The sequence below is a fragment of the Carcharhinus amblyrhynchos genome, chromosome 33 (assembly GCF_965287045.1).
Source record: "Carcharhinus amblyrhynchos chromosome 33, sCarAmb.v2.hapA, whole genome shotgun sequence".
NCBI lineage: Eukaryota > Metazoa > Chordata > Chondrichthyes > Carcharhiniformes > Carcharhinidae > Carcharhinus > Carcharhinus amblyrhynchos.
The window spans coordinates 13,750,480-13,777,243 of record NC_137356.1 but is presented as its reverse complement, the minus strand read 5'-3'; the positions used below and the strand labels follow the sequence as shown (position 1 = coordinate 13,777,243).

Genomic DNA, 26,764 nt, shown 5'->3' with positions numbered 1-26,764 from the left:
AAGCCTTCCTAACAACGTTCTCCACTTGTGACACAACCTTCATGGATTTGTGGACCTGCACTCCCAGGTCTCTCTGTACATCTATACTCCTAATCGGCCTACCTTTTATCACATAACTCCTCTCTGCATTATTCCTTCCAAAATGCATCACCTCGCATTTGTCAGGATTAAATGCCATCTGCCACCTATCTGCCCACTGCACCAACCTATCTATATCCTGTTGTATCACCTGACAATCCAGTTCTGTACCCGCCAACCCTGCCATCTTGGTGTCATCAGCAAACTTGCTGATCACACCACCTACTCCCTCTTCTAAGTCATTTATGTAGACTACAAAGAGGAGAGGTCCCAGTACCGAGCCCTGCGGCACACCACTGGTCACTGGCCTCCAGCCCGACAAGGTACCCTCCACAACTACCCTCTGTCTCCTATTTCCCAACCAGTTCTCAATCCACCTAACTACCTGGCCTCGTATCCCATGCGCCTTAACCTTTTCTACCAGCCTACCGTGAGGGACTTTGTCAAACGCCTTACTGAAATCCATATAGATGACATCAACGGCTCTCCCATCGTCAACCGTTTTTGTCACCTCCTCAAAGAATTCCACCAGATTCGTAAGGCAAGACCTCCCTCTAACAAAGCCATGTTGCGTATCCCTAATCAGATCGCAACGCTCCAAATGCTCATACATCCTACCCCTAAGTATTTTTTCCATTAACTTCCCTACCACCGACGTCAAACTCACTGGCCTATAATTCCCAGGGTTATCCCTACTACCTTTTTTGAACAACGGGACCACATTTGCTACCCTCCAGTCTTCTGGGACCTCACCTGTGTCCAAAGAAGAGACAAAGATGTGCGCCAGAGGCCCAGCAATTTCATCTTTCGCCTCCCTAAGCAGCCTGGGATAAATACCATCAGGCCCCGGAGCTTTATCCGTCCTTACGCTACCTAAAAGCCCTAGCACTTCCTCTCTCGTAATAACTATATCCTGCAACTGAACCTCCGCTCCCTCCAAGAGACCGCACGATTCCGAACCCCTCTCCTTCGTGAATACCGACGCAAAGTATTCATTCAGGAGCTCCCCCATTCCCTCCGACTCAATACACAACTCTCCACTCTTGTCCCTAAGAGGACCAATTTTCCCTCTAACTACTCTCTTGCCTCTAATATAGGAATAAAATGCCTTAGGATTATCCTTAATCCTACCGGCCAAAGCCATCTCATGCCCTCTCTTCGCCCTTCTAATTCCCCTTTTTAGCTCCCTCCTACTCTCTCTATATTCCTCCAGCGCACACTCCGTACCCATTTGTTTTGACCTATCATACGCCTCCCTCTTCTTCCTAACCAAGTCTTCAATATCCCCCGTAATCCACGGCTCTCTAATCCTACCTTTCCCATCCTTTCGCTTAACCGGAACAAACCTCCCCTGCAACCATTTCATTTTGTCCCTAAAAGCCTCCCACTTGCCAACCGTGGACTTGCCAGCTAACAGTCCCTCCCAGTCAGTTTGCTGCAGCTCCCTCCTAATCCTGCCATAGCTCGCCTTTCCCCAGTTCAGCACACTCCCGCTTGGACGGCACTCGTCCCTTTCCATTTTTATCCTAAAGTAGACGGACTTGTGGTCACTGTTCGCCATATGTTCGCCTACCTCTACCTCACCCACCTGCCCTGGCTCGTTTCCCAACACTAAATCCAGTATAGCCCCTCCCCTAGTCGGGCAAGTTACATACTGTTCTAGCGACCCTTCCATAACACATTTCACAAACTCCTCTCCCTCCGTACCCCCAGCTCTAGGCCCCCTCCAATTCACTCCGGGAAAATTAAAATCACCCACTACAACCACTCTATTCTTTCTGCACCTGTCCAAAATGCCCCTGCAAATTCCCTCCTCCACTGACTTTGGGCTGTTGGGTGGCCTATAGTACACCCCTAGCAGTGTGATCTCTCCCTTTTTATTCCTCAACTCCACCCACAGCGACTCAATCCCTATCTCTTCCATATCGCCCTCCCTCTGCACTACTGTGATGTTTTCCTTGACTAACAGTGCCACCCCTCCACCTCTCTTCAACCCTCCTCTGTCACACCTAAAACACCTGTACCCAGGAACATTCAGCTGCCAGTCCTGCCCTTCCCGTAACCACGTCTCCGTTACAGCCACCACATCCAACTGCCTCACAAACATCAAGGCCCTAAGCTCATCCGTTTTCCCTGCCACACTCCTAGCATTGAAACAGACACAGTTCAACCCACAAATGTCCCTCGGAACCACCTTCTCCCTTATAATTTTCCTTTCACCCGTCTCTCTCCCAGCCACCTCCCCACCCCCCCTCCCTATTAGTTTAAATCATTCCTGAACACCCCAGCTAACCTCCCTGCTAAGACACTAGTCCCCCTCCCGTTCAAATCCTCCCCACCCCTCCTGTACAGTTGTCACTGGGTTGGGACCCTTAGGAAGTGAGTTCAAATCCCATCATCGCAACTGGTGTAAACCTGGAATATAAATCTCGTCCCAGTAATGGACATTTATCATTGGTTGTAGTAAAAAACCCAAATGGTTCACTTTCGGGAAGGAAATCTGCTGTCCTGACTTGGTCTGGCCTACTTGTAGCTCCAGAGTGATGTGGTTGACTGTAATTTGCCTTTGAGATTGTGTCAGAGGTGACTTTGGGATTACACAGCAGGAGTAAGTGGACTTTTACAGTGCACAGGAATCGTAGCAGGCGAGACTCAGACCGTGCTAAGATCCATTGGCCTCGTCTTGGGGTGAGCGTGACTGGGAACTTCCATCCTCAGAATCAAAAGGTTGTTCCTCCAAGTCACGTACACCCGAGACTTAGCCTCACACTGTCAGTGCAGTGCTGTGCTGATAGAGCCATAGAATCCCTACAGTGCAGAAGGAGGCCATTTGGCCCATCGGGTCTGCACCGACCACAATCCCACCCCGTCATATTTACCCCGCTAATCCCCTTGATGCTAAGGGGCAACTAAGCACGGCCAATCCACCCAACCCTCACATCTTTGGAATGTGGGAGGAAACCCACGCAGACACGGGGAGAATGTGCCAACTCCACGCAGACAGTGACCCGAGGCTGGAATTGAACCCGGCGCTGGGAGGCAGCAGTGCTAACCCACTGTGCCACCTCACTGTCATCTCTTCGGGTAAGATAGGCCTTCCTGATTAGGCCAGCATTCATTGCCCATCTCTATTTGCCCCTTGAGAAGGTGGAGCTGCCTTCTTGAACCGCTGCAATCCCTGAGGCGTAGGTGCACCCCCAGTGCTGTTAGGGAGGGAGTTCCAGGATTTTTGACCCAACGGCAGTGAAGGAATGATGATATATTTGCAAGTCAGGATGGCGAATGACTTGGAGGAGATCTTGCAGGTGATGTTCCCAGGTATCTGCTGCACTTGTCCTTCTAGATGGGAGAAGTCATGGGTTTGGAAGGTGATGATGAAGGAACCTTGGGCGACTTGCTGCAGTGCATCTTGTAGATGGTACGCACGGCTGTTACTGAACATTAGTGGTGTATGATTGTGGATGAAATGCCAACCAAGTGGGTTGCTTTGAGCTGGATGATAGAGTGGCACAGTGGTTAGCACTGCTGCCTCGCAGCACCAGGGACCCGGGTTCGATTCCCGGCTTGGGTCACTGTCTGTGTGGAGTTTGCACATTAGTCACATTCTTTGGAGTTTGCACCATACCAGGAACAATCCGGACATAGATTCTGACTTTGATGGACTCCACTGAAGGGTTGTGTTCAGCTCAGCATATTTTCACAAGAATAGTTCAATGGAAAACTCTCAAGAACCAATATTAAATTAATGTTAAACTTGCAGGATTTCCAGTTGATTGGCCATTGTTTTGCGAGGCAGCGCAGCGCCAGGGACCTGGGTTCGATTCCCAGCTTGGGTCACTGTCTGTGCAGAGTCTGCCCCAATGTCTGCATGGGTTTCCTCCGGATGCTCTGATTTTCTCTCACAGTCCGAAGATGCACAGGTTAGGTGCATTGGCCGTGCTAAATTGTCCCTTAGTGCCCTGGGATGCCTAGATTAGAGGGATTAGCACAGTAAATATGTGTGGTTTTGGGGATAGGATTGTTGTCGATGCAGGTTCGATGGGCTGATTCTCAGGATTCTATGATTTTAGAGTACCAAAACAGACCATTCGGCCCAACTGTTTACTGCTGCTCTTTATACTCTTCCCATGAACCTTGTCCAACACAAATCTAACACTCAAAATGAACCAATTGAGCCCATCGCCCTGTTGTCTTGGTAATAGGACTGGGAAATGTTGGCAATAACTGATACGAATAAAAGATGTAACGTGACTCTTTATTCTCCTTCCTAGTGGTTTACCTCGTGCTCTCTTGTGGTCAGTATGTCACAGGCCAGCCATGTGCCTATGGATACAACAGCCACAGCAACGGGACTTGTGTTGGTGAGTTTGAAGTTTGTTTCGAAGTGTAAACTTATCCTGAAACCGTTCACCGTCAACATTTATCATCCATCTCGTTATTGCTCCTGGTCTTGCCCCCTTCTGTTTATGGGTGGCACAGTGGTTAGCACTGCTGCCTCACAGCACCAAGGATCCGGGTTCAATTCCCAGCCTTGGGTCACTGTCTGTGCAGAGTCTGCGTAGGTTTCCTCCCACAGTCCAAAGACGTGTAGATTAGGTGGATTGGCCATGCTAAATTGTCCCTTAGTGTCCAAAGATGTGCAGGTTAGGTGGATTGGCCATGCTAAATTGCCCCTTAGTGTCCAAAGATGTGCAGGTTAGGTGGATTGGCCGTGCTAAATTGTCCCTTAGTGTCCAAAGATGTGTAGGTTAGGTGGATTGGCCATGCTAAATTGTCCCTTAGTGTCCAAAGATGTGTAGGTTAGGTGGATTGGCCATGCTAAATTGCCCTTTAGTTTCCAAAGATGTGCAGGTTAGGTGGATTGGCCATGTTAAATTGTCTCTTAGTGTCCAAAGATGTGCAGGTTAGGTGGATTGGCCATGCTAAATTGTCCCTTAGTGTCCAAAGATGTGTAGGTTAGGTGGATTGGCCATGCTAAATTGCCCCTTAGTTTCCAAAGATGTGCAGGTTAGGTGGATTGGCCATGTTAAATTGTCTCTTAGTGTCCAAAGATGTGCAGGTTAGGTGGATTGGCCATGCTAAATTGCCCCTTAGTGTCCAAAGATGTGCAGGTTAGGTGGATTGGCCATGCTAAATTGTCCCTTAGTGTCCAAAGATGTGTAGGTTAGGTGGATTGGCCATGCTAAATTGTCCCTTAGTGTCCAAAGATGTGTAGGTTAGGTGGATTGGCCATGCTAAATTGCCCTTTAGTTTCCAAAGATGTGTAGGTTAGGTGGATTGGCCATGTTAAATTGTCTCTTAGTGTCCAAAGATGTGCAGGTTAGGTGGATTGGCCATGCTAAATTGCCCCTTAGTGTCCAAAGATGTGCAGGTTAGGTGGATTGGCCGTGCTAAATTGTCCCTTAGTGTCCAAAGATGTGTAGGTTAGGTGGATTGGCCATGCTAAATTGCCCCTTAGTGTCCAAAGATGTGTGGGTTAGGTGGATTGGCCATGCTAAATTGCCACTTGGTGTCAGGGCGACGAGCTAGGGGGAATAGAGTCTATTTGGGATTGTGGTCAGTGCAGACTCGATGGGCCGAATGGCTCCTTTTTGCACTGTAAGGTTCTACGAAACCATAAAATCCCACCCGAGGTCAGTAGACATTTCCATTGTCCACCCCTCGCCTACTCCGATTCCCGTGACGGGCAGGGTGGTTATATACCAGCCAGGAAGTTCATACCCCAATAGACCAGCCTCATGGTCCCCTGGTGGGGGAGGCGGGGGATTATGCAGAAGTTGATCATTTCCGTGCTCGGTGGCCGTCTCTTGCTCCTTCCGGTTCTGGGGACAAAGCAGAAGGAGAACGTTATCTCCTCGGTCAGGCCTGAGGTAGAAGTCAAGGTTTTATAGCTCTATCTCCGGCTGCCAGCCTCCCCACTCTGTTGATGACCTTTCGTGTCCGTTGCAGATAAGGATGAGTGTCTCCTGAGCCCGTGTGGACCCTATTCGACCTGTCACAACACGATTGGAGGCTTCCGTTGCAGCTGCCAACGCGGTTTTACCTCAGTGTCCAGTCGGCTCCTGAATGGCACAGAAGTGTCCTTCTGTCAAGGTTAGTATCCTCACTCAGCCGTCCCAGTTTATCCGACGCTCCCCACCAGCAGTTCACTATATTATGTGGGGGCAGGCAGGGGTGGGGGAGAAGGCCAACTTGGGCGGCACGGTAGCACCGTGGGTTAGCACTGCTGCTTCACAGCTCCAGTTCGATTCCCCGGCTCGGGGTCACTGTCTGTGTGGAGTTTGCACATTCTCCTCGTGTCTGAGTGGGTTTCCTCCGGGTACTCCGGTTTCCTCCCACAGTCCAAAGATGTGCGGGTTAGGTTGATTGGCCATGCTAAGAAATTGTCCCTTAGTGTCCAGGGTAGCGGAGGTTAGAGGGATTTGTGGGTATGATATTTAAAAAAGATATGGGGGGTAGGGCCTGGGTGGGATTCAGTGCAGACTCGATGGGCTGAAGGGCCTCTTTCTGCACTGTAGGGTTTCTATGATCTGTTCTAGTGAGTAGATATCTCAATCGAGCAGAAATCCTGAACTGAACTGGACTAGGTGGGTTTATTTTATTCATTCCTGGGACATGGACGTTGCTGTTTGGGCCAGCATTTATTGCCCATCCCTAGTTGCCCCTTGAGGAGGTGGTGGTGAGCTGCCTTCTTGAATCAGTGCAAAAAGAAGCCATTTGGCCCATCGAGTCTGCACTGACCTCAAACTCAAATAGACTGTGTTGTATGGGTTGACCCACAGTGCTGTTAGGGAGGGAATGCTAAGATTTTGACCCAGCGACTGTGAAGGGATGGCAGATATATTTCCAAGTCAGTGGCTTGGAGGGGACCTTGCAGGGGGTGGTGTCCCCGTGTATCTGCTGCTCTTGTCCTTCTAGATGGAAGTGGTTGTGGGTTTGGAAGGTGCTGTTTAAGGATCTTTGGTGAGTTTGTGCAGTGTATCTTGTAGATGGTACACACGGCTGTTACTGAGCAGTGGAGGGAGTGAATGTTCGTGGATGGGGTTCTAATCAAGTGGGCTGCTTTGTCCTGGATGGTGTCGAACTTCTCGAGTGTTGTTGGAGCTGCTCCCATCCAGGCAAGTGGGGAGTATTCCATCACACTCCTGACTTGTGCCTTGTAGATGGTGGACAGGCTCTGGGGAGTCAGGAGGTGAGTTACTCACCACAGGATTCCCAGCCTCTGTCCTGCTCTTGTAGTCAGTGTGTTTATGGATGTGAGAGAGTTGCAGCAAATTGGAAATTGTCACCAGTGCAAGTAGCACATCAGTCGATCTATAAATCATAGGATCATACAGTGCCGGAGAGGCCCTTCGGCCCATCGAGTCTGCACTAACATGCGAGAAACATTACGCTCCTGCCCAATCCCAGTTACAGCACGTGGCCCATAGCCCTGAATATTGTGACGTGTAAATCCAGGTACTTTTTAAAGGCCGTGAGGCCTTCACCACCCTCCCAGGCAGCCTCTGGGTAATAAAAGTTTATTGTCACATTCCCCCCTTAAATCTCCCGTCCCTCACCTTGAACCTGTGTCCCTGTGTGACTGACCCTTCACTAAGGGGAAAAGCTGCTCCTTAACCACCCCTGTCCATGCCCCTCACAATCTACTGTGCCTCATATCAATTAGGAGCAGAAGTAGGCCATTCAGCCCTTCAAGCCTGCTCAACTGTTTATAATGGCTGTTCCGATTGTACAAAGAACAGTACAGCACAGGAACAGGCCCTTCGGCCCTCCAAGCCTGCGCCGCTCATGTGCCCTACTAGACCATCCCTCCATTCCCAATCTGCTCAGGTGACTATCCAGATAAGTCTTAAACGATCCCAGCGTGTCCGCCTCCACCTCCCTGCTTGGCAACGCATTCCAGGCCCCCACCACCCTCTGTGTAAAATATGTTCCCCTGACATCTGTGTTGAACTTTGCCCCCCCCCTTACCTTGAACTTGCGACCCCTTGTGTTCACCTCTGACCTGGGAAAAAGCTTCCCACTGTTCACCCTATCTGTGCCCTTCATAATTCTGTACACCTCTATTAGGTCGCCCCTCACCCTCCGTCTTTCCAGGGAGAACAACCCCAGTTTACCCACTCTCTCCTCATGGCTAAGACCCTCCATACCAGGCAACATCCCGGTAAAAGTAATCTTGTAACCTCATTCCTGCCAACCCCCTGATAACCTTTCACCCCCGATAACCTTTCACCTTCCCATTGTTAATCAAGAATCTATCTCGCTCTGCATCAAAAATACTCAAAGACCCTGCTCCCACTGCCTTCTGAGGAAGAAGGTTCCAGAGACTCACCATCTCCTGAGGGAAAATAACTCTCCCCATCTCCGTCTTAAATGGGCGAGCCCCTTATTTTTAAACAGTGACCCCCTTAGTTCTGGATCCTCCACAAGAGTGAACATCCTGTCCACATCCATCCCTCAGGATTCTAAAGGTTTCACTCTCACTCTCCTAAACCTTAGTGGAGACAAACCGAACCTCTCCAGCCTTTCCCCGTAAGACACTAAGGGCAGCACGGTGCTTAGCACTGCCACCTCACTGTGCCAGGGACAAGTTCAATTCCAGCCTCGGGTCACTGTCGGGGCAGAGTTTGCCCCACTCTCCCCACGTCTGCGTGGGTTTAAGAACTAGGAGCAGGAGTGGGCCATCTGGCCCCTCGAGCCTGCTCCGCCATTCAATGGCTGATCTTTTCGTGGCCTCAGCTCCACTTACCCTCCCACTCACCTTAATTCCTTTACTGTTCAAAAATCTATCTTTATAAACATCCAACGAGGTAGCCTCAACTGCAGGGCAGGGAATTCCACAGATGTACAACCCCATTGGGTGAAGAAGTTCCTCCTCAACTCAGTTCTAAACCCGCTCCCCCTTATTTTGAGGCTGTGCCCACACAGTCCAAAAAAATGTGTGGGTTAGGTCGATTAGGGAGATTAGCGGGGTAAGTAAGTGGGGTTACAGGTACAGGGCTGGGTGGGATTGTTGTCGGTGTAGGCTTGACGTCCCAGAAGGGAACTCCCTTATGGACTTCAACACGGATAAATGTGTAGTGGTCCATTTTGGCAGGACCAACAGGATGCAGGAGTACAATATCAAGGGTAGGAGTCTTAGCTGGGTTGAAGAGCAGAAGGATCTTGGGGTAAGGGTCCAAAGGACTCTTAAATCGGCCTCGCAGGTGGAGGATGTGGTCAAGAAGGCGTATGGTGTACTGGCCTTCATTAATTGAGGGATTGAGTTTAGTAGTCGGGAGGTAATGCTGCAACTTTATAAGACCCTTGTCAGACCCCACTTGGAGTACTGTGCGCAGTTCTGGTCGCCTCACTACAGGAAGGATGCGGAAGCTATTGAGAGGGTGCAGAGGAGATTTACAAGGATGTTGCCTGGATTGGGAGGCATGCCTTATGAAGATAGGTTGAGGGAGCTAGGTGTCTTCTCGCTGGAGAGACGAAGATTGAGAGGCGAACCTGATAGAGGTTTATAAAACGTTGAGAGGTATAGATAGGGTGGATTCTCGGAGGCTATTTCCCAGGACTGAAATGGTCGCTACGAGAGGACACAGGTTTAAGGTGCTGGGGAGCAAGTACAGAGGAGATGTTAGGGGTAAGTTTTTCACTCAGAGGGTGGTGAGTGAGTGGAATCAGCTGCCGTCAGTGGTGGTAGAGGCGAAATCGCTGGGATCTTTTAAAAGACTTCTGGATGAGTATATGGGATCTAATGGGATTGGAAGTTACAGATAGTTCTATGGCTTGGTAGGTATGGATATGCAACTTGTGGGCCGAAGGGCCTGTTTGTGCTGTAGTGTTCTATGTTCAATGTTCCCTTCTGCACTGTCAGGATTCTATGAACCCACCCAATCCTGGTGTAAGTCTGATGAACCTTCTCCAAACTCTTCCAAAGCACTTACACCAATCCTTAATTAAGAAAACCCAATACTGCGCACAATGCTCCAGTTGTGGTCTCATAGCCCAGGGGATCAAGAATCTTCTAGTTGAGGTTTTGCTTTAGATATACCCTCAGCTTTGATTGCGTTTGTTAAGGTTATGAGTGGCTTTGGTAGGAAAAATGAGGAGAGTTTGTTTCCACTGCTCAGTAACCAGAGATAAAATGAGAAGAAATTTATTTAGCGTAGCGAGTGGCTAGACTCTGGAACGCCCTATCTGTGAGTTGTGATTGATGCAGTTTCTGAAGCAGCTTTGACTGCATCGCCAAGAATCTGTAGGATTTGGTGCTCAATATTTATGAAAACTGACATATAATCCAATATTTGGGAATGATCAAATCGAGTGCGGAAATGAATGCCATTAACATGGTATTGCAGAGGTCCCGTAATGGTATTATAAGATTTCTGGGAATATATCTACAGTAGTCATGATGTGGGTATGCCGGCGTTGGACTGGCGTAAACACAGTAAAAAGTCTGACAACACCAGGTTTTAGTCCAACCTATTTATTTGATAATATACTCGCAAGCTTTCAGGTTAGCCCCTTCGTCCATTCACCTGACGAAGGGGCTAACCCGAAAGCTTGCAAGTATATTATCAAATAAATAGGTTGGACTAAAACCTGGTGTTGTCAGACTTTTTACTTAATATATCTACACTCAGAGAAGGGACTAAATCAGATTACAGTACAATGTGCCATTAGGTTTAACCCCCACTATCCACCTTTGCTAAATATTTAGCAGCCAGAATGTTCGGTTCAGGCTAACAGGACAAGTCGGATTTATCTCATTGAGACGTATAAGATGATGAATGGGATGGATAGGATAGAGGTGGAGAGACTCTTCCCGCTCAAAAAAGACAGTAGGACTAGGGGGCACAGCCTCAAGATAAAGGGGAGGCGGTTTAGAACGGAGTTGAGGAGGAACTTCTTCACTCAAAGGGTGGTGAATCTCTGGAATTCTCTGCCCGTTGAAGTGGTGGAGGCTGCCTCGCTAAATATTTTTAAGAAGCGGGTTGATGGGTTCTTGATAAGAGAGGGGATTAAGGGTTATGGGGAGAGGGCGGGAAAGTGGAACTGAGCCACAACAGATCAGCCATGATCTTATTGAATGGCGGGGCAGGCTCGAAGGGCTAGATGGCCTACTCCTGCTCCTATTTCTTATGTTCTTATGTTCTTATTTGCGAAACAATTATACAGAAGTGACTGTACTGAAGGTTGCTGGAAAGGTTGAGGGGAGACCTGATCGAGGGCGACAAAATGATGAGAGGCACAGATAATCAGAGATTTTTTTTTCCCCAGGCTCTGTAAGGGGGCGCAGGTGAGAGGGGGAAAGGGAGATGTGCGGGGGGACTTTTTTCACGTAGAAAGTGGTGGGTGCCTGGAATCCACTGCCAGAGGAAGCAGGCACATTAGCAACACTTAAGAGGCATCTGGATGGGTGCATGAATAGGGAGGGAATAGAGGGATACGGTCCGAGTAAGGACAGAAGGGTCTTTTTCTTGTCGTTTAATTAGAGCGTCATGGTTAGAAGGGGTTTGGAGGGCCAAAGGGCCTGTTTCTGTGCTGTGTTTTTCTTTGTTCTCCTTGTTGACTGGTCACCGTTTGAGTTTCATTTCCCACGATTTCGCCTCCTTATCCGATCGAAGGGCCGCTTTCGCCCAGCAGGAGCTGGATTGAGATGTTCCGCTCACCCCACCGAAGGCATTCCCCCCCCCCAACAAAAAAAGAAGGGATGTGGGCCAGATCCTGGCTCCCGTTCGACAGGTTAACGGACAAGCCGGCAATCCAGCAGAAATCCCGAGCTCACCATGTTTATTTTACAGATACCAACGAGTGTGGCTCTGTCCCATGTGGGCCCACTGCCGTCTGCCACAACACAGAGGGGAGCTTTTACTGTACTTGTGGTAAAGGATATTACTCAGTTTCTGGACGTTATATGTTCGCCGGTGAAACTGAGTCCCACTGTAGAGGTGATTACCTTGACTGTTTCTTCTTAAGCCATGTTCTGCTCTTCATTCCTCGCTCTAAGGCTGCGCATCATCTCCCCCATCCCCCATCGTCCCAGGACCATCTCCTCAATGAGGTGTAAAGTGCGCTCATTTCCCGCATCTCAGTTGCGCCCGATCTCTTACTTACCGCTCTTTCCTCAATAACATCATCATCCATCTCCTCCCCCGGACTAACATTCCACACGATGTGGAGATGCCGGCGTTGGACTGGGGTACACGTAGTAAGAAGTCTCACAACACCAGGTTAAGGCCCAACAGGTTTATTTCATTCCCTTCCACACACCTGACGAAGGAACAGCGTTTCCGAAAGCTTGTGGGTTTACTTTGGTTGGACTTTAACCGGGTGTTGTGAGACTTCTGACTAATGCTCTGCCCCATCCAAGTGGATATGATCAACCTTCTCTTGTGGTCTAAACCTTTCCCATGCCGCCAACTATTGCCTCACTTTTAGCCTCACCGTCTCTGAAATGAATCTCCCGTCAGCGTGACTCCTTTCATTTCATCTCTCTCTTCAAACGCGTTCAATCCAGGTTTCTGTCTCAGCAACAGTGGTTAGCACTGCTGCCTCACAGTGCCAGGGACCCGGGTTCCTCGGGTCACTGTCTGTGTGGAGTCTGCATGTTCTCCCTGTGTCCGCGTGGGTTTCCTCCAGGTGCTCCAGTTTCCTCCGACAGTCCAAAGATGTGCAGGTTAGAGGGATTGGCCAGGCTAAATTGCCCCTTAGTGTCCAAAGATGTGCGGGTTAGGTGGATTGACCATGCTAAATTGCCCCTTAATGTCCAAAGATGTGCAGGTTAGGTGGATTGGCCATGCTAAATTGTCCCTAGTGTCCAAAAATGTGCAGGTTAGGTGGATTGGCCATGCTAAATTGCCCCTTAGTGTCCAAAGATGTGCAGGTTAGGTGGATTGGCCATGCTAAATTGTCCCTAGTGTCCAAAAATGTGCAGGTTAGGTGGATTGGCCATGCTAAATTGTCCCTAGTGTCCAAAGATGTGCAGGTTAGGGGGATTGGCCATGCTAAATTGCCCCTTAGTGTCCAAAGATGTGCAGGTTAGGTGGATTGGCCATGCTAAATTGTGTCTTAGTGTCCAAAGATGTGCAGGTTAGGGGGATTGGCCATGCTAAATTGCCCCTTAGTGTCCAAAGATGTACAGGTTAGGGGGATTGGCCATGCTAAATTGCCCCTTAGTGTCCAAAGATGTACAGGTTAGGGGGATTGGCCATGCTAAATGGTGTGTGGCAAGGGATAGGACAAGGGGAGAGAGGGCCTGGGTAATATACTCTGAGAGATAGTCGGTGCAGACTCGATGGGTCAAACAGCCTCTTCTGCATTGTAGAGTTTGTATGATCCCACTATGAACAGTGACAGTCAAAGTTCCGCACCAGCCCCGTTCCGTACGGCTGTTTATAACCCATCTGCCTTCCCCAATCTGGCTGAGGTTTTTTGACGCTGCCAACTACACAATCCTGCTGTTTATTTTCCTTTTCACTCTCCATCAACATATTGGATTATGTGTGAAACATGAACGCTGTGGTTTTTCTCATCAGGAATGTTTCAGACAGTCTGGGCTTGTTTCCATTGGAGTTTAGAAAACCATAAGACATAAGAACAGGAATAGGCCGTTCAGCCCATCGAGTCTGCTTCGCCATTCAATCAAGGCTGATAAGTTTCTCAAGCCCATTCTCCCGCCTTGACCTTTGAGCCCCTTACCAGTCAAGAACCTATCTCTCTTCTGTCTTAAAGACACTCAACGACCTGGTCTCCACAGCCTTCTGCGGCAAAGAGTTCCACAGATTCCCCACTCTCTGGCTGAAGAAATTCCTCCTCATCTCAGTTCTAAAGGGTAGTCCCTTTACTCTGAGGCTGTGCCCTCGGTTCTGAGTCTCTCCGACTAATGGAAACCTCTTGCCCACGTCCACTCTATCCGGGCCTCGCAGTATTCTGTACGTTTCAATGAGATCCCCCCCCCCCCCACCGCACCACCTCGTCCTTCCAAACTCCACCGAGTACAGACCCAAATCCCTCAGACAAGGAGTGAGAGGGAAGTTGTGTAAGATCCCAGAAATGCCAGATAAACCCAGCAGCGGAGAGGGAGGGAAACAGAGCTAACTCGTTACATCGAGAGCTACATCGGACTCGAAATGTCAACTCTGTTTCTCCCTGCCGCCAGGCCTGCCGAGGTTATCCAGCCCTTTCCGTTTTTAATTCCAGATTTCCAGCCTCCCCAGTATTTTGCCTTTATCTTGTTGGAAAGTTCATCACTCACCCGATGAAGGGGCAGCGCTCCGAAAGTTCGTGCTACCAAAAAAAAACCCGTCGGACTTTAATCTGTGTAATGGGACTAATTACTGTGCCCAGTCCGACCCCGGTGTCTCCACGTCATAAAAAAGTTAAATTTATTTGTCGCAAGTGAGGCTTACATTAACACTGCAATGAAGTTACTGAGAAATTCCACCAGTCGCCACAGTCCGGCACCTGTTGGGGTCAATGCACCCTAACCAGCATGTCTTACGGACTGTGGGAGGAAACCGGAGCACCCGGAGGAAACCCACGCAGACACGGGGAGAATGTGCAAACTCCACACAGAACAGTGACCCAAACCAGGAATCGAACCCAGGTCTCTGGGGCTGTGAGGTAGCAGTGCTAACCATTGTGCTACCACACTGCCCCTTTTACATGGTGACATGTTCAGAGAGGATCGGGTGGAGGGAAGATGAGCCTATATGGAATGTTCTTTTGGAGAGTCAGTACAGAAGTGATGGGCTGAATGGCCTCCTTCCGCACTGTAGGGATTCTCTTCCTTGCATTCTGTATTTCTTCAGAAGGAACTCTCTTCAAAATGCAGCTCATGAGAATACAACAAAACTTACTCCAACTTATAAATTAAAGAAACTTCATTACTCCAAACTTGGGGCCTCGCCCTGGGCCGCTCCGGGCTTTTTGCAATTCCACATAGTTCCTTATTTCTAGTGAGTCAGCTGACCATCACATCACTCTGTAATTGGTTCCATGGTTTACTGGGTCAGCTGACCCTTGCAGCTTGTTCTCATTGGTCGCATTACACCCAATACAAAGTTGTCACCGGTTACGTTCTAACATTCTAGGGATTCTCTTTGGGAGATTCTCCCTCTCTTTCATTCTGTCAGCAAACATCACCCATCCAATAAAGCTTGACTAACTGGTTAGGTTACCCACCGTGTGACAGCCTTTTCATCCTTTTCTCTTCACTGTCCGTGTGAGCTAATCACACCCATACATCAAAAATCGCCGTCCTACTGCTCTTTTACCCCGTATTTTCCTCACGCACTCTCCGCAACCTTGCCACATCTTTTGAAAGACTTCCACTCTCTCCTCTCCATTCATAAAGTCACACCGTCCAACATGTTAGATCCAAGTCAACCAGCCCTTATCCCCTCTTTGTGTTTCAGATGAAGATGAGTGTCTTACTAGCCCGTGTGGGCCCAACGGCCAATGCCACAACTCCGAGGGGAGTTACTCCTGCACCTGTGGGAGGGGATATCTCCCAGGTTCCAGAGATCACGAGATAACCGGACAAGCCAATCTCTCCTGTTGGGGTAAGTACGGTGACGGGGGATTTGGCTGTTGTCTTACAGAATGTATCTTTCTCTTCAGTTCTCACTCTCTGCTTTCACGGTTGTCCCACCACATGCGTCCATTTCCCCACTATCAAAAGCTCAGCCCCCCAACACAGCTCCAGGGTCCCGGGTTTGATCCCCGGCTCGGGTCACTGTCTGTGTGGAGTTTGCACATTCTCCTCGTGTCTGCGTGGGTTTCCTCCGGGTGCTCCGGTTTCCTCCCACAGTCCAAAGATGTGCGGGTTAGGGTGATTGGCCAGGCTAAGAAATTGCCCCTTAGTGTCCAGGGTAGCGGAGGTTAGCAGGATTAGTGGGTATAATGTGTGGGGATATGGGGGTAGGGCCTGGGTGGGATTGTGTTCGGTGCAGACTCGATGGGCCGAAGGGCCTATTCCTGCACTGTAGGGTTCTAGGTTTCTTCTATGATCAACGTCAACTTATCAGTGAGACTCACCCTTCCAAGACATCCCCACTCCTGGCCACCGCATTACAAGAAGGGTGTCATTGCTCTAGAGGGAGTGCAGAGGAGGTTTACTACAATGTTGCCAGGCCTGGAGAATTATAGCTATGAGGACACACTAGGGTGGCACAGTGGTTGGCACTGCTGCCTCACAGCGCCAGGGACCTGGGTTCGATTCCTGGCTTGGGTCACTGTCTGCGCAGAGTCTGCATGTTCTCCTCGTGTCTGCGTGGGTTTCCTCCGGGTGCTCTGGTTTCCTCCCACAGTCCGAAAAACGTGCTGGTTAGGGTGCATTGGACGTGCTAAATTCTCCCTCAGTGTCCCCGAACAGGGACCGGAGTGTGGCAACTAGGGGATTTTCTCAGTAAATTCATTGCAGTGTTAATGTAAGCCTACTTGTGACACTAATAAACAAACTTAATACAGAGTTGTTTGTGCATCTTTGCACGTTGATTTGATTTATTATTGTCACATGTACTAGTGTGCAATGAAAACTAGTGTTTCTTGTGCGCTATACAGACAAAGCATACCGTACACAGAGAAGGAGCGGGCAGAGTGCAGAATGTGGCACAGTGGGTTAGCACTGCTGCCTCACAGCAACAGGGACCCGGGTTCGATTCCTGGCTCGGGTCACTGTCTGTGCGGAGTCTGCACATTCTCCCTGTGTCTGCGTGGGTTTTCCTCCAGGTGCTCTGGTTTCCTCCCACACTCCAAAGATGTGAGGGTTAGGTGGATTGGCCATGCTAAATTGCCACTCAGTGTCATGGGGACTAGCTAGGGTAACTTCATTGGGTTGTGGGATAGGATCTGGGTGGGATTGTGATCGGTGCAGACACAATGGGCCGAATGACCTCCTTCTGCATTGTAGGGATTCTATGATTCTGTATACAGTCATAGCTAGGGTGTAGAGAAAGATCAACTTAGTGCGAGGTAGGTCCATTCAAAAGCCTGACAGCAGCAGGGAAGAAGCTGTTCTTGAGTCGGTTGGTACGTGACCTCAGACTTTTATATCTTTTTCCCGATGGAAGAAGGTGGAAGAGAGAATGTCCGGGGTGCGAAGTTGAAACAACTCAAACCTCATGTATTGGAAAAAAGATTTATTTCCTTGGTGCCGATAATTGTTTATAAAATCATAAGACACAGGAGCAGAATTAGGCCACTCGGCCCATCGAGTCTCCTCCACCATTCAATCATGGCTGATATCTTTCTCATTCCCATTCTCCTGCCTTTTCCCCATAACCCCTGATCCCCTTTTTAATCAGGAACCTATCTATCTCTTCTCAAAGACACTCAATGACCCGGCCTCCACAGCCTTCTGCGGCAAAGAGTTCCACAGATTCCCAATCTCTAGCTGAAGAAATTCCTCCCCGTCTCTGTTTTCAAGGATCGTCCCTTTAGCCTGAGGTTGTGCCCTCTGGTTCTAGTTTTTCCTACTAGTGGAAACATCCTCTCCATGTCCGCTCTATCGAAGTCTCGCAGTGTCCTGTAAGTTTCAATAAGGTCCTCCCTCATCCTTCTAAACTCCATCAGTACAGACCCAGAGTCCTCAACTGTTCCTCATACGACAAGCTATCCATTCCAGGGATCATTCTTGTGAACCTCCTCTGGACCCTTTCCAAGGTCAGCACATCCTTCCTTAGATACGGGGCCCAAAACTGCTCACAATACTCCAAATGGGGTCTGACCACAGCCTTATACAGCCTCAGAAGTACATCCCTGCTCTTGTATTCTAGCCCTCACAACATGAATGCTAACATTGCATTTGCCTTCCTAACTGCCCTCTGAACCTGCACGTTAACCTTTATAAGTGAGGGTGGGGTTTGAAGCCAGCTCCTAATGATGAGGTTAGTGTTGAACACAATGCACTATAATGCTTCTCATTCTGTTTTACATTGCAGATATTGATGAGTGTCGCACTGACCCTTGTGGCTCCAATGCAATTTGTCACAACTCAGAGGGGAGTTTTTCCTGCACTTGTGAGAGAGGATTTTACTCCTATTCCGGAGATCATCCTTTCAGCGGTCTAGAGGAGTCCTACTGTAAAGGTAAATACTGTTTTGGGTTGAGCATTGCTCTTGAATAATATTCAATATTGCTAATCTCAGAGAATTATATCATAAATATAGTCGAATCCCACAGGGTGGCACAGTGGTTAGCACTGCTGCCTCACAGCGCCAGGGACCCAGGTTCGATTCCTGGCTCGGGTCACTGTCTGTGTGGAGTTTGCACATTCTCCCCATGTCTGCATGGGTTTCCTCCAGGTGCTCTGGTTTTCCCCCATGCTCCAAAGATGTGAGGGTTTAGTTTGATTGGCTTTGATTGATTGATTGGCTAAATTGACCCAAATGTCAGGGGGATTAGCAGGGTAAATGTGTGGGGTTCCAGGAATAGGGCCTGGGTGGGATCGTGGCCGGTACAGACTCAATGGGTTGAATGGCCTCCTTTCGTAATGTAGGGAACAGAAGGAGGCCATTCAGCCCATCGAGTCTACACCAACCACAATCCCATCCAGGCCCTATCGCCATAACCCTATGCATTTACCCTAGCCTGTCCTCCTGACACTAAGGGGCAATTTAGCATGGTCAATCCACCTAACCTGCACATCTTTGGACTGTGGGAGGAAATCGGAGCACCCGGAGGAAACCCACGCAGACACGGGGAAAACCTGCAGACTCTGCACAGACTGTGACCCAAGCTGGGAATTGAACCCGGGTCCCTGGCGCTGTGAGGCAGCAGTACTAACCACTGTGCCATCCATGTGTGATCACACTATGATGTCATCACTATGGGAGGTGTGCATTTATACGTGTGAGCGTGTGTGTGTTTGTGAGTGTGTGTGTGTCTGTGTGTGTGTCTGTATGTCTGTGCATGTAAGTGTCTGTGTCTGTGCGTGTGTGTCTGTATGTCTGTGCGTTGTGTGCCTGTGCGTATGTGTGTGTGTATGTCTGTGCGTGTGTATGTGCCTGTGTGAGTGTGTGCGTGTGTGTGTGTGTGTGTGTGTGTGTGTGTGTACGCGTGCGGAGTGCAACTTGGCAGACATACCTTCCCTGGGTTTTGAATGTGAAAAATAAACTAACCATCTGAGTTCATCGTAACTCGAGTTCACCTTGGAGTCTTCGTGCATCAGTCGCTGAAAGTAAGCGTGCAGGAACAGTGGGCAGTAAAGGTGGCAAATAGTATGTTGGCCTTCATAGCAACAGGATTCGAGTATAGGGATAGGGATGTTTTACTGCAATTGTACAGGGCGTTGATGAGGCCACACCTGGAGTATTGTGCGCAGTTTTGCTGTCCTTATCTGAGGAGGGATGTCTTTGCTATAGAGGGAGCACAGCGAAGGTTTTCCAGGCTGATTCCTGGGATGGTGGGTCTGTCACATGAGGAGACACTAAGTCGGTTAGGATTATATTCACTGGAGTTTAGAAGAGTGAGAGGGGAACTCATAGAAACTTATAAAATTCTAACAGGGTTAGATAGGGTAGACTCAGAATGATGGTGGGGGAGTTCAGAATTAGGAGGTCATAGTTTGAGGATAAGGGGTAAACCTTTTAAAACTGAGGTGAGGTGAAATTTCTTCACCCAGAGGGTGGTGAATGTGTGGAATTCACTCCCACAGAAAGTAGCTGAGGCCAAAACGTTGTGTGATTTCAGGAAGAAATTAGATATCGTTCTTGGGGCTAAAGGGATTAAGGGATATGGGGGGAAGGGAGGGATCAGGACATTGAATTTGATGATCAGAAGGAATGGCGGAACAGATTCAAAGGGCTGAATGGCCTCATCCTGCTTCTAGTTTCTAAATTCTATGTTTTATTTATGCGCAACTCGGGTTGCACATTGTAGAATACCGTTCCCCGAGCCAAACATCGACACTCAGTGGATGCAATTTCAGGCTTTTAAAATGAAGATTTATTCCTTCTCTGTGGGTTTTATTACAGATTATAACGAGTGCGAGACGACTTCAGAAATATGTGGAGATAATGCAAGCTGTCACAATACCGAGGGAAGTTTCTACTGTAATTGCCACAAAGGGTTTGCCCAATCCAGTGGGGAAACCAATTTCACTGGATATGGAAGAGGATGCAAAGGTAACGGCATCACGTCGGGTTCAACTTCAACCCAAACCTTTGAGGGTAAAACAATCTAACTGGGAGATCTTCTGAAACCATTTTATATCCCCAGTTATTCTGTTAAATTTGCTGACCGCACAAAGATGGATAGGAAAGAAAATTTAATTTTGATTTGATTTATTATTGTCACATGTACAGTGAAAAGTATTGTTTCTTGTGCGCTATCCAGACAAAGCATACCGTTTATAGAGAAGGAAAGGAGAGAGTGCAGAATGTAGTGTTACAGCCACAGTGAGGGTGGAGAGAAAGGTCAACTTAACGCGAGGTAGGTCCATTCAAAAGCAGCAGGGTAGAAGCTGTTCTTGAGTCAGATGGTGGGTGACCTCAGACTTTTGTATCCTTTTCCCAACAGAAGAAGGTGGAAGAGAGAATATCAGGGGTGATGGAGAGCTGATTGTAAATTGATTGTGAGTGCAATTGATTATAAGAGTAGAGAGGTTATGCTTCAGTTATACAGGACATTGGTGAGCCCACATCTGGAGTGTTGGTCTCCTTATTAAAGAAAGGGTGATTAGCAGGGTAAATATGTGGGGTTGGGGGATAGGGCCTGGGCCCGTAATTCCACATATTTACCCTGCTAATCCCCCTGACACAAAGGAGAAATTTAGCACGGCCAATCCATCTGACCCGCACTTCTTTGGACAGTAAGGAACAATTCAGCATGGCCAATCTATTTAACCTGAAAATCTTTGGACACTAAGGGACAAATTCGCATGCCCAATCTACCTAACCCACATATCTTTGGAAACGAAGGGATAATTTAGCATGGCCAATCCATCTAACCTACACATCTTTGGACAGAAAGTGACAATTTAAAATTGCCAATCCACTTAACCAGCACGTTTTGGGACTTGAAGGTACAATTTAGCAAGGCCAATCCACCTAAGCTGCACATCTTCGGACACTAAGGGGAAATTTAGCAAGGCCAATCCACTCAATCTGCACATCTTTGGACACTAAGGGGCAATTTAGCATGGCCAATCCATCTAACCTACACATCTTTGGAGACGTTAAGGGATAATTTAGCATGGCCAATCCACCCAGCCTGCACACCTTTGGATTGTGGGAGGAAACCAGAGCACCTGGTGGAAACCCACGCAGACACAGGGAGAATGTGCAAACTGTACACAGATCTCATGCCACAGAGCCGAGGCCAGAATCGAACCCGGATCCCTAGCGTTTTGAGGCAGCAGTGCCAACTACGATGCTAAAAGAATAGTTATGCAAATCAGTGATATGTGTTTTGCTGTCGGTGACATCACATGTGAGACTCAAGTGAGAGGATAGAACATTCTGTACTCAGGAGACACATACCTACACCAATATATATCTTGTATAAAGGCCAACATTTTCCAGACCTTTCCTGACAACGGGATCTTCTAGTCCCGCCGATGACACTTTCCCCAGTGATGGAGGTTCCGGGGCAAATCCCCATAGACATTGGCAGGACCCCAACATCCAGACACCAGCCAATGGGAGGTCTTCCTACATCACTGGAAAATGCACTGCGGGGAGCATGGAAAATCTCACTCATACAGTTAATGAACTAATTTAAGACTCTGTCCCAGTGAGGTAGGTCATACAACCACGCTCAGCATACACAAAGCACAAGCCGCAATGTTTCTGAACCCGAGGCGAGAGTGCTCCCCACTGAGACAGAGTTGACGCATCTGTGGTAAACAGTAGAACCACATTCCTTCCAGCGAGCTCCCTTAACATGCAAGCGTTCTTCAACATGTCTGCAGCAGACAGCAAATGAAAGTTGCTCAAGCAGCAATTATCAATGAAAGGTCACCTTCAGTCTGACTCCGGTCTGACAAGGCTGGCTGGCCAAGAGCACATCAAAAAACAGCTGATAGAATTATAGGCCATAAAGCCCATGGTGTCTGCACTGACAATAATCCCACCCAGGATCTACCCCTGGAACCCAACATATTTACCCCACCAATCTACCTCATCTGCGCATCTATGGACACTAAGGGGCAATTTACCATGGCCAATCCACCTAACCTGCACATCTTTGGACACTAAGGGGCAATTTAGCATGGCCAATCCACCTAACCTGCACATCTTTGGACACTAAGGGGCAATTTAGCATGGCCAATCCGCCTAACCTGCACATCTTTGGACACTAAGGGGCAATTTAGCATGGCCAATCCACCTAACCTGCACATCTTTGGACACTAAGGGGCAATTTAGCATGGCCAATCCACCTAACCTGCACATCTTTGGACACTAAGGGGCAATTTAGCATGGCCAATCCACCTAACCTACACATCAATGGACACTAAGGGACAATTTAGCATGGCCAATCCACCTAACCTGTTGGTGTCTAGTCTGATTTTGTACTATACCTTAGGGTTTCTAATCAGCTACCTTAACAGGCTGCTGAGAGTTAGTTACTGGCAGTGTGATAATATCCATTTCTCTGTTCCAGATGTTGACGAGTGCCTTTCGGACATCTGTGACTCTAACGCAAACTGCAGCAATACAGTGGGGGATTTTATCTGCACCTGTAACCCTGGCTTTATATCAACATCTGGAGGCATCAGGCTGAATCACAATGACACGTGCGTGGGTAAGACTTTCCATTACATTTTCTGCTGTGCCAAGTTCCAATTGTCTATTCTCCCTGGGCAGATGAATAGGGTAGCTAAGAAGGCATAAGGGACACTTGCTTTCATCAGTTGTGGTGTGGAGTGTGAGAGCAGGAGGAGGTAATGTTGTACAGAGTGTTGGTTAGTCCACAACTGGAACGCCGTGTACAGTTCTGGTCACCTCACTGTAGGAAGGATGTGATTGCACTGGAGGGGGTACAGAGGAGGTTCACCAGGGTGCTGCCTGTAACTTGACTAGTAATAAGGCAGAGTTTATTTCTAGACGAACGATTTAGGACACGTTCAAGGATCTGGTTGTGAAATCGTAGCGCTTTATTGACATTTATTCTGGGTGCAGAAAATGACACATGAGAAAATTCTCTCATTGATTCTCTGTCTTCCTCTCTTAGAATTTGACTGTCCGTCTGATGATTTTCTCAGATGTTCGTCCCTAACCTTGGAGGCAGGGTCACTGCAGGTAGGCCACCTCCCATTTCCTATCACCTTGCTGTAATGTTAGAGTATCTCAGCAATCTCTTCCCTCCCTCTCTCCCCTTCCTCTCTCCCCTCCCTCTCCCTCTCTCCCCTCCCTCTCTCAGCCCACCCCGTGGTCATTCCCAGTTCCAGCAGCTGCCTGCTTCCTTTTGCTCTGAGTCCACATCCAGGCCTCACCAATCGAGCACAGTGAGCGTAGATCAGTTACCCGCCTTGCATAATCAAAAACAGATCTACCGAACATGACAGCCATCATTTAGAGGCCACATGGGCTGAGTATTATGGCCCCTTCACCGAAGGGGGGGGTGGGTGAGATTGGTAAAATAACTCCTCAGAGGCCGGTGTCCCTCCACCAGGTTTCCTCAATTTACAATTCCACTCCTAAGAGTGGATCAGGTACAACCTCAGAATCCAGAGGGTCAGTGACCCTCACACTCATTATATACAGAGGGGAGCCTCCCTGATGAGGCAGGCAACTGGTATCTCAATCAGGGATCTCCTGCTCCATTCCCTCATGGGCCTCGTTGAGGTCATTACAGCTGGAAAATGCGGCGAGCCATTCCAAAGCCTGTTGAAAAACACCAGCGACGGTAAATCTCACCCCAACCTCCAGAGGCCGTTGGGAAGATGGTGCTGGGTCTTTTACTGCCCTTGAGGTTGAAGGTGTTCCAGCAACGATGTCCAGGAGAGACTGCCAGGATTCTGATCCCGGAGCGATGGTGGAATAGTGATGTCTGAGCCAGCTCCACGTCACGAACCAGCCAACTGAGCTAAACCCACCCCCACCCTTAGACAAGAACACACAAACCTTCTTTTCCACAAAGTTACCAACTCTCCAGGACTGGCCTGGAATCCCCCCAATCACTGAAGGTTAACCTCCAGGACACGGCTGCGTGCAGCCCTGGAGAAAAATCATCCGGATAGTAAAATCATCTTTCTCTAGCATTTTCTCCATTGCCTGAGCTAAAAATATATTTAAAAAGCAGTTCTTATTCCCCACACATGTCTACAGACTCAGAATCAGGGTGGTGTGAAAGCAGGTAGTGATAGCATTGTTTCTGAGGATTACACAGGACAGGAATGGTGAACACACCTGTAACCACGTGTCCTGGAAATTCTGTCCTTTTGTATTTTCTAGTGTAATGACATGTACTGATATGTCTCTCTGCCTCACTCTCTCCCTCTCTCCTTCCCTCTCTATCCCTCTCTCCTCCTCACTACCCTTCTCCCTCTCCCTTCCTCTCTCTCCCCCTCTCTTTCTCTCTCTCCCTCCCTCTTCCTCCTCCTCCCTCCCCGCCCACCCTCTCCCCACCTCCCCCTCCGTCCCCCTCCCTCCTATTCTCTCTCCCTCTCTCTCCTCTTTCCCTCTCTCTCCTCCTTCCCTCTCTCTCCTCCTCTCTTTCCCCCTCCCTCTCCCCTCCCTCTCTCCCCTCCCTCTCTCCCCTCCCTCTGTTCCCTCCCTCTCTCTCTCTCTTCCCTCTCTCTCACTCTCTCCTTCTCTTTCCCTCTCTCCCTCTCTCTCTCTTTCCTTCTCTCTCTCCCTTTCTTTCTCCTCCCTCTCCCTCTCTCTCCTCCTCTCTTTCCCCCTCCCTCTCCCCTCCCTCTCTCCCCTCCCTCTGTTCCCTCCCTCTCTCTCTCTCTTTCCCTCTCTCTCACTCTCTCCTTCTCTTTCCCTCTCTCCCTCTCTCTCCCTTTCTTTCCTCCCTCTCCCTCTCTCTCTCCTCTCTCTCTCTCCCTCTCTCTCTCTTTCCTTCTCTCTGTTTCCCTTTCTCTCCTCCCTCTCTCCCTCTCCCTCTCTTCCCTCTCTCTCTCTCCTGTCTGTCTCCCCTTCTCTTCTCCTCTTATCCTCTTGCTCTCTCTCTCTCACTCTTCCCTTTCCCCTCTCTCCCTCACACTCTCTGTCACTCTTTCTCACTGTATCTCTCCCCTTGCCTCCCACCTCCTCCCTCACTCTCCCGCTCCTTCCCACTCTCTCTTTCTCTCCCTCCCCACCCTATCCCTCGCTCTCTTTCTCACTCTCTCTTTCTCTCTCCCCCCTCACTCTCTCCCCCCTCACTCTCTCCCCCCTCACTCTCTCCCCCCTCACTCTCTCCCCCCTCACTCTCTCCCCCCTCACTCTCTCCCCCCTCTGATCTCCCTCACTACCCTTTGCTAATTCAACTAATTAGGAGGTGAATTCATCGCGTGAGGCTGGAGATGAGGCCGGCAGTCCGTACTGTTCACTTATCACCTTCCTCTACGACCACAGTGTGTGTAAGAGGTTACACAGCGGTGAGAAGTTTGACTCGGAGCAGTATCTGATGGTAAGCAGTGAGGACAGGAGATAGAATTAATGTGGAACTTCAAGGCACAGGCCATTCGGCCCAACTGGTCCATGCTGTACACTTTCTCTACACAAGCCTCTCCTCTAACCTCAACATAAGCTGCTGTCTCTACCTCCTCGTCCCCTTCATCTAGATCCACTTGCACGTGTCAAAGCTACCCGCCATTTTTATTCATTCATGGGACATGGGTGTCGCTGGCTGGGCCAACATTTATTGCCCATCCCTAGCTGCCTGAGGGCAGTTGAGAGTCAACCACATTGCTGTGGCTCTGGAGTCACATGTAGGCCAGAACAAGGATGACAGAGTTGTTAGGGTGCAGAAGGAGGCCATTTGGCCCATCATTGTGGCTACAAGTTCCACATTTCACCCGCTCTATTTGAACCATCGAAAAATTACAGCAAAGAAGGAGGCCATTCATCCCATTGTCATCCATGCTAGCCCAAGGACACGCCAGGTGCCCTTTCTGATCCCAGCTTCCAAACCCCCTGCCCATAGCCCTTTAGCTTCTTGAGTTTGGGGTCTCTGCTCCACCACCAAGTCGGGTAGCGAACTCTAGACAGCCACCAACCTCTGCATAAAATAATTCTTCTTCATGTCCCCGCTTCACCTTCTGCCACTTATCTTGAATCTGGTTCTAGAATTCTCTATCAAGGGAAGTAATATTTTCGCATCCACTCTATCTTTTCCCTATTTGGTCAAAAGTTTTATCTTGGATGTCCAACTGGACTTGGGCATCTGTATCTTACGCTTACGCTGTCTGGTTCTGATCTCACCAACAAGTCCAATGTGATCAAACTTTTTCCAGGAACCACGGAAGTGTTACAATGCAGGTGGAGACCATTCAGCCCACCTTACCTATACTGGCTCTCCAAATTAGCAGCTCAACGCTTGTCATTCCTCTGCCTTTTCCCCATAGCCCTGCACATTTAAATAATCACCGAATGTTCTTTCGTTTAGCTCCATTAATCCCTTAACCAACACATATTTCTTCCCGGGGAGAGGGGGGCACGATTTGGGATTTGGAGGGGTTGAGGGAGCGTCCGATTTAATACACACAGTTGCAATGTTTTCAAGTTTATCGCAAGTTTGGGTTTTGGGAGTTTTATTT

The 26,764-nt window shown here is 48.9% G+C and overlaps 1 protein-coding gene across 1 annotated transcript in view; it reads left to right on the top strand.

The window, feature by feature from the left end:
• The window catches only part of LOC145360899 (adhesion G protein-coupled receptor E3-like), a 79,385-nt gene that overhangs the window by 27,711 nt on the left and 24,910 nt on the right, over positions 1–26,764 (top strand). The window contains exons 2-10 of the mRNA XM_080216402.1: positions 4,350–4,439; positions 6,028–6,171; positions 11,874–12,020; positions 15,489–15,635; positions 18,015–18,161; positions 20,049–20,198; positions 22,678–22,818; positions 23,248–23,315; positions 25,501–25,635. Of these exons, the coding sequence (XP_080072528.1) occupies positions 4,350–4,439; positions 6,028–6,171; positions 11,874–12,020; positions 15,489–15,635; positions 18,015–18,161; positions 20,049–20,198; positions 22,678–22,818; positions 23,248–23,315; positions 25,501–25,635 (1,169 nt within the window). The remainder of the gene's footprint in view (positions 1–4,349; positions 4,440–6,027; positions 6,172–11,873; positions 12,021–15,488; positions 15,636–18,014; positions 18,162–20,048; positions 20,199–22,677; positions 22,819–23,247; positions 23,316–25,500; positions 25,636–26,764) is intronic.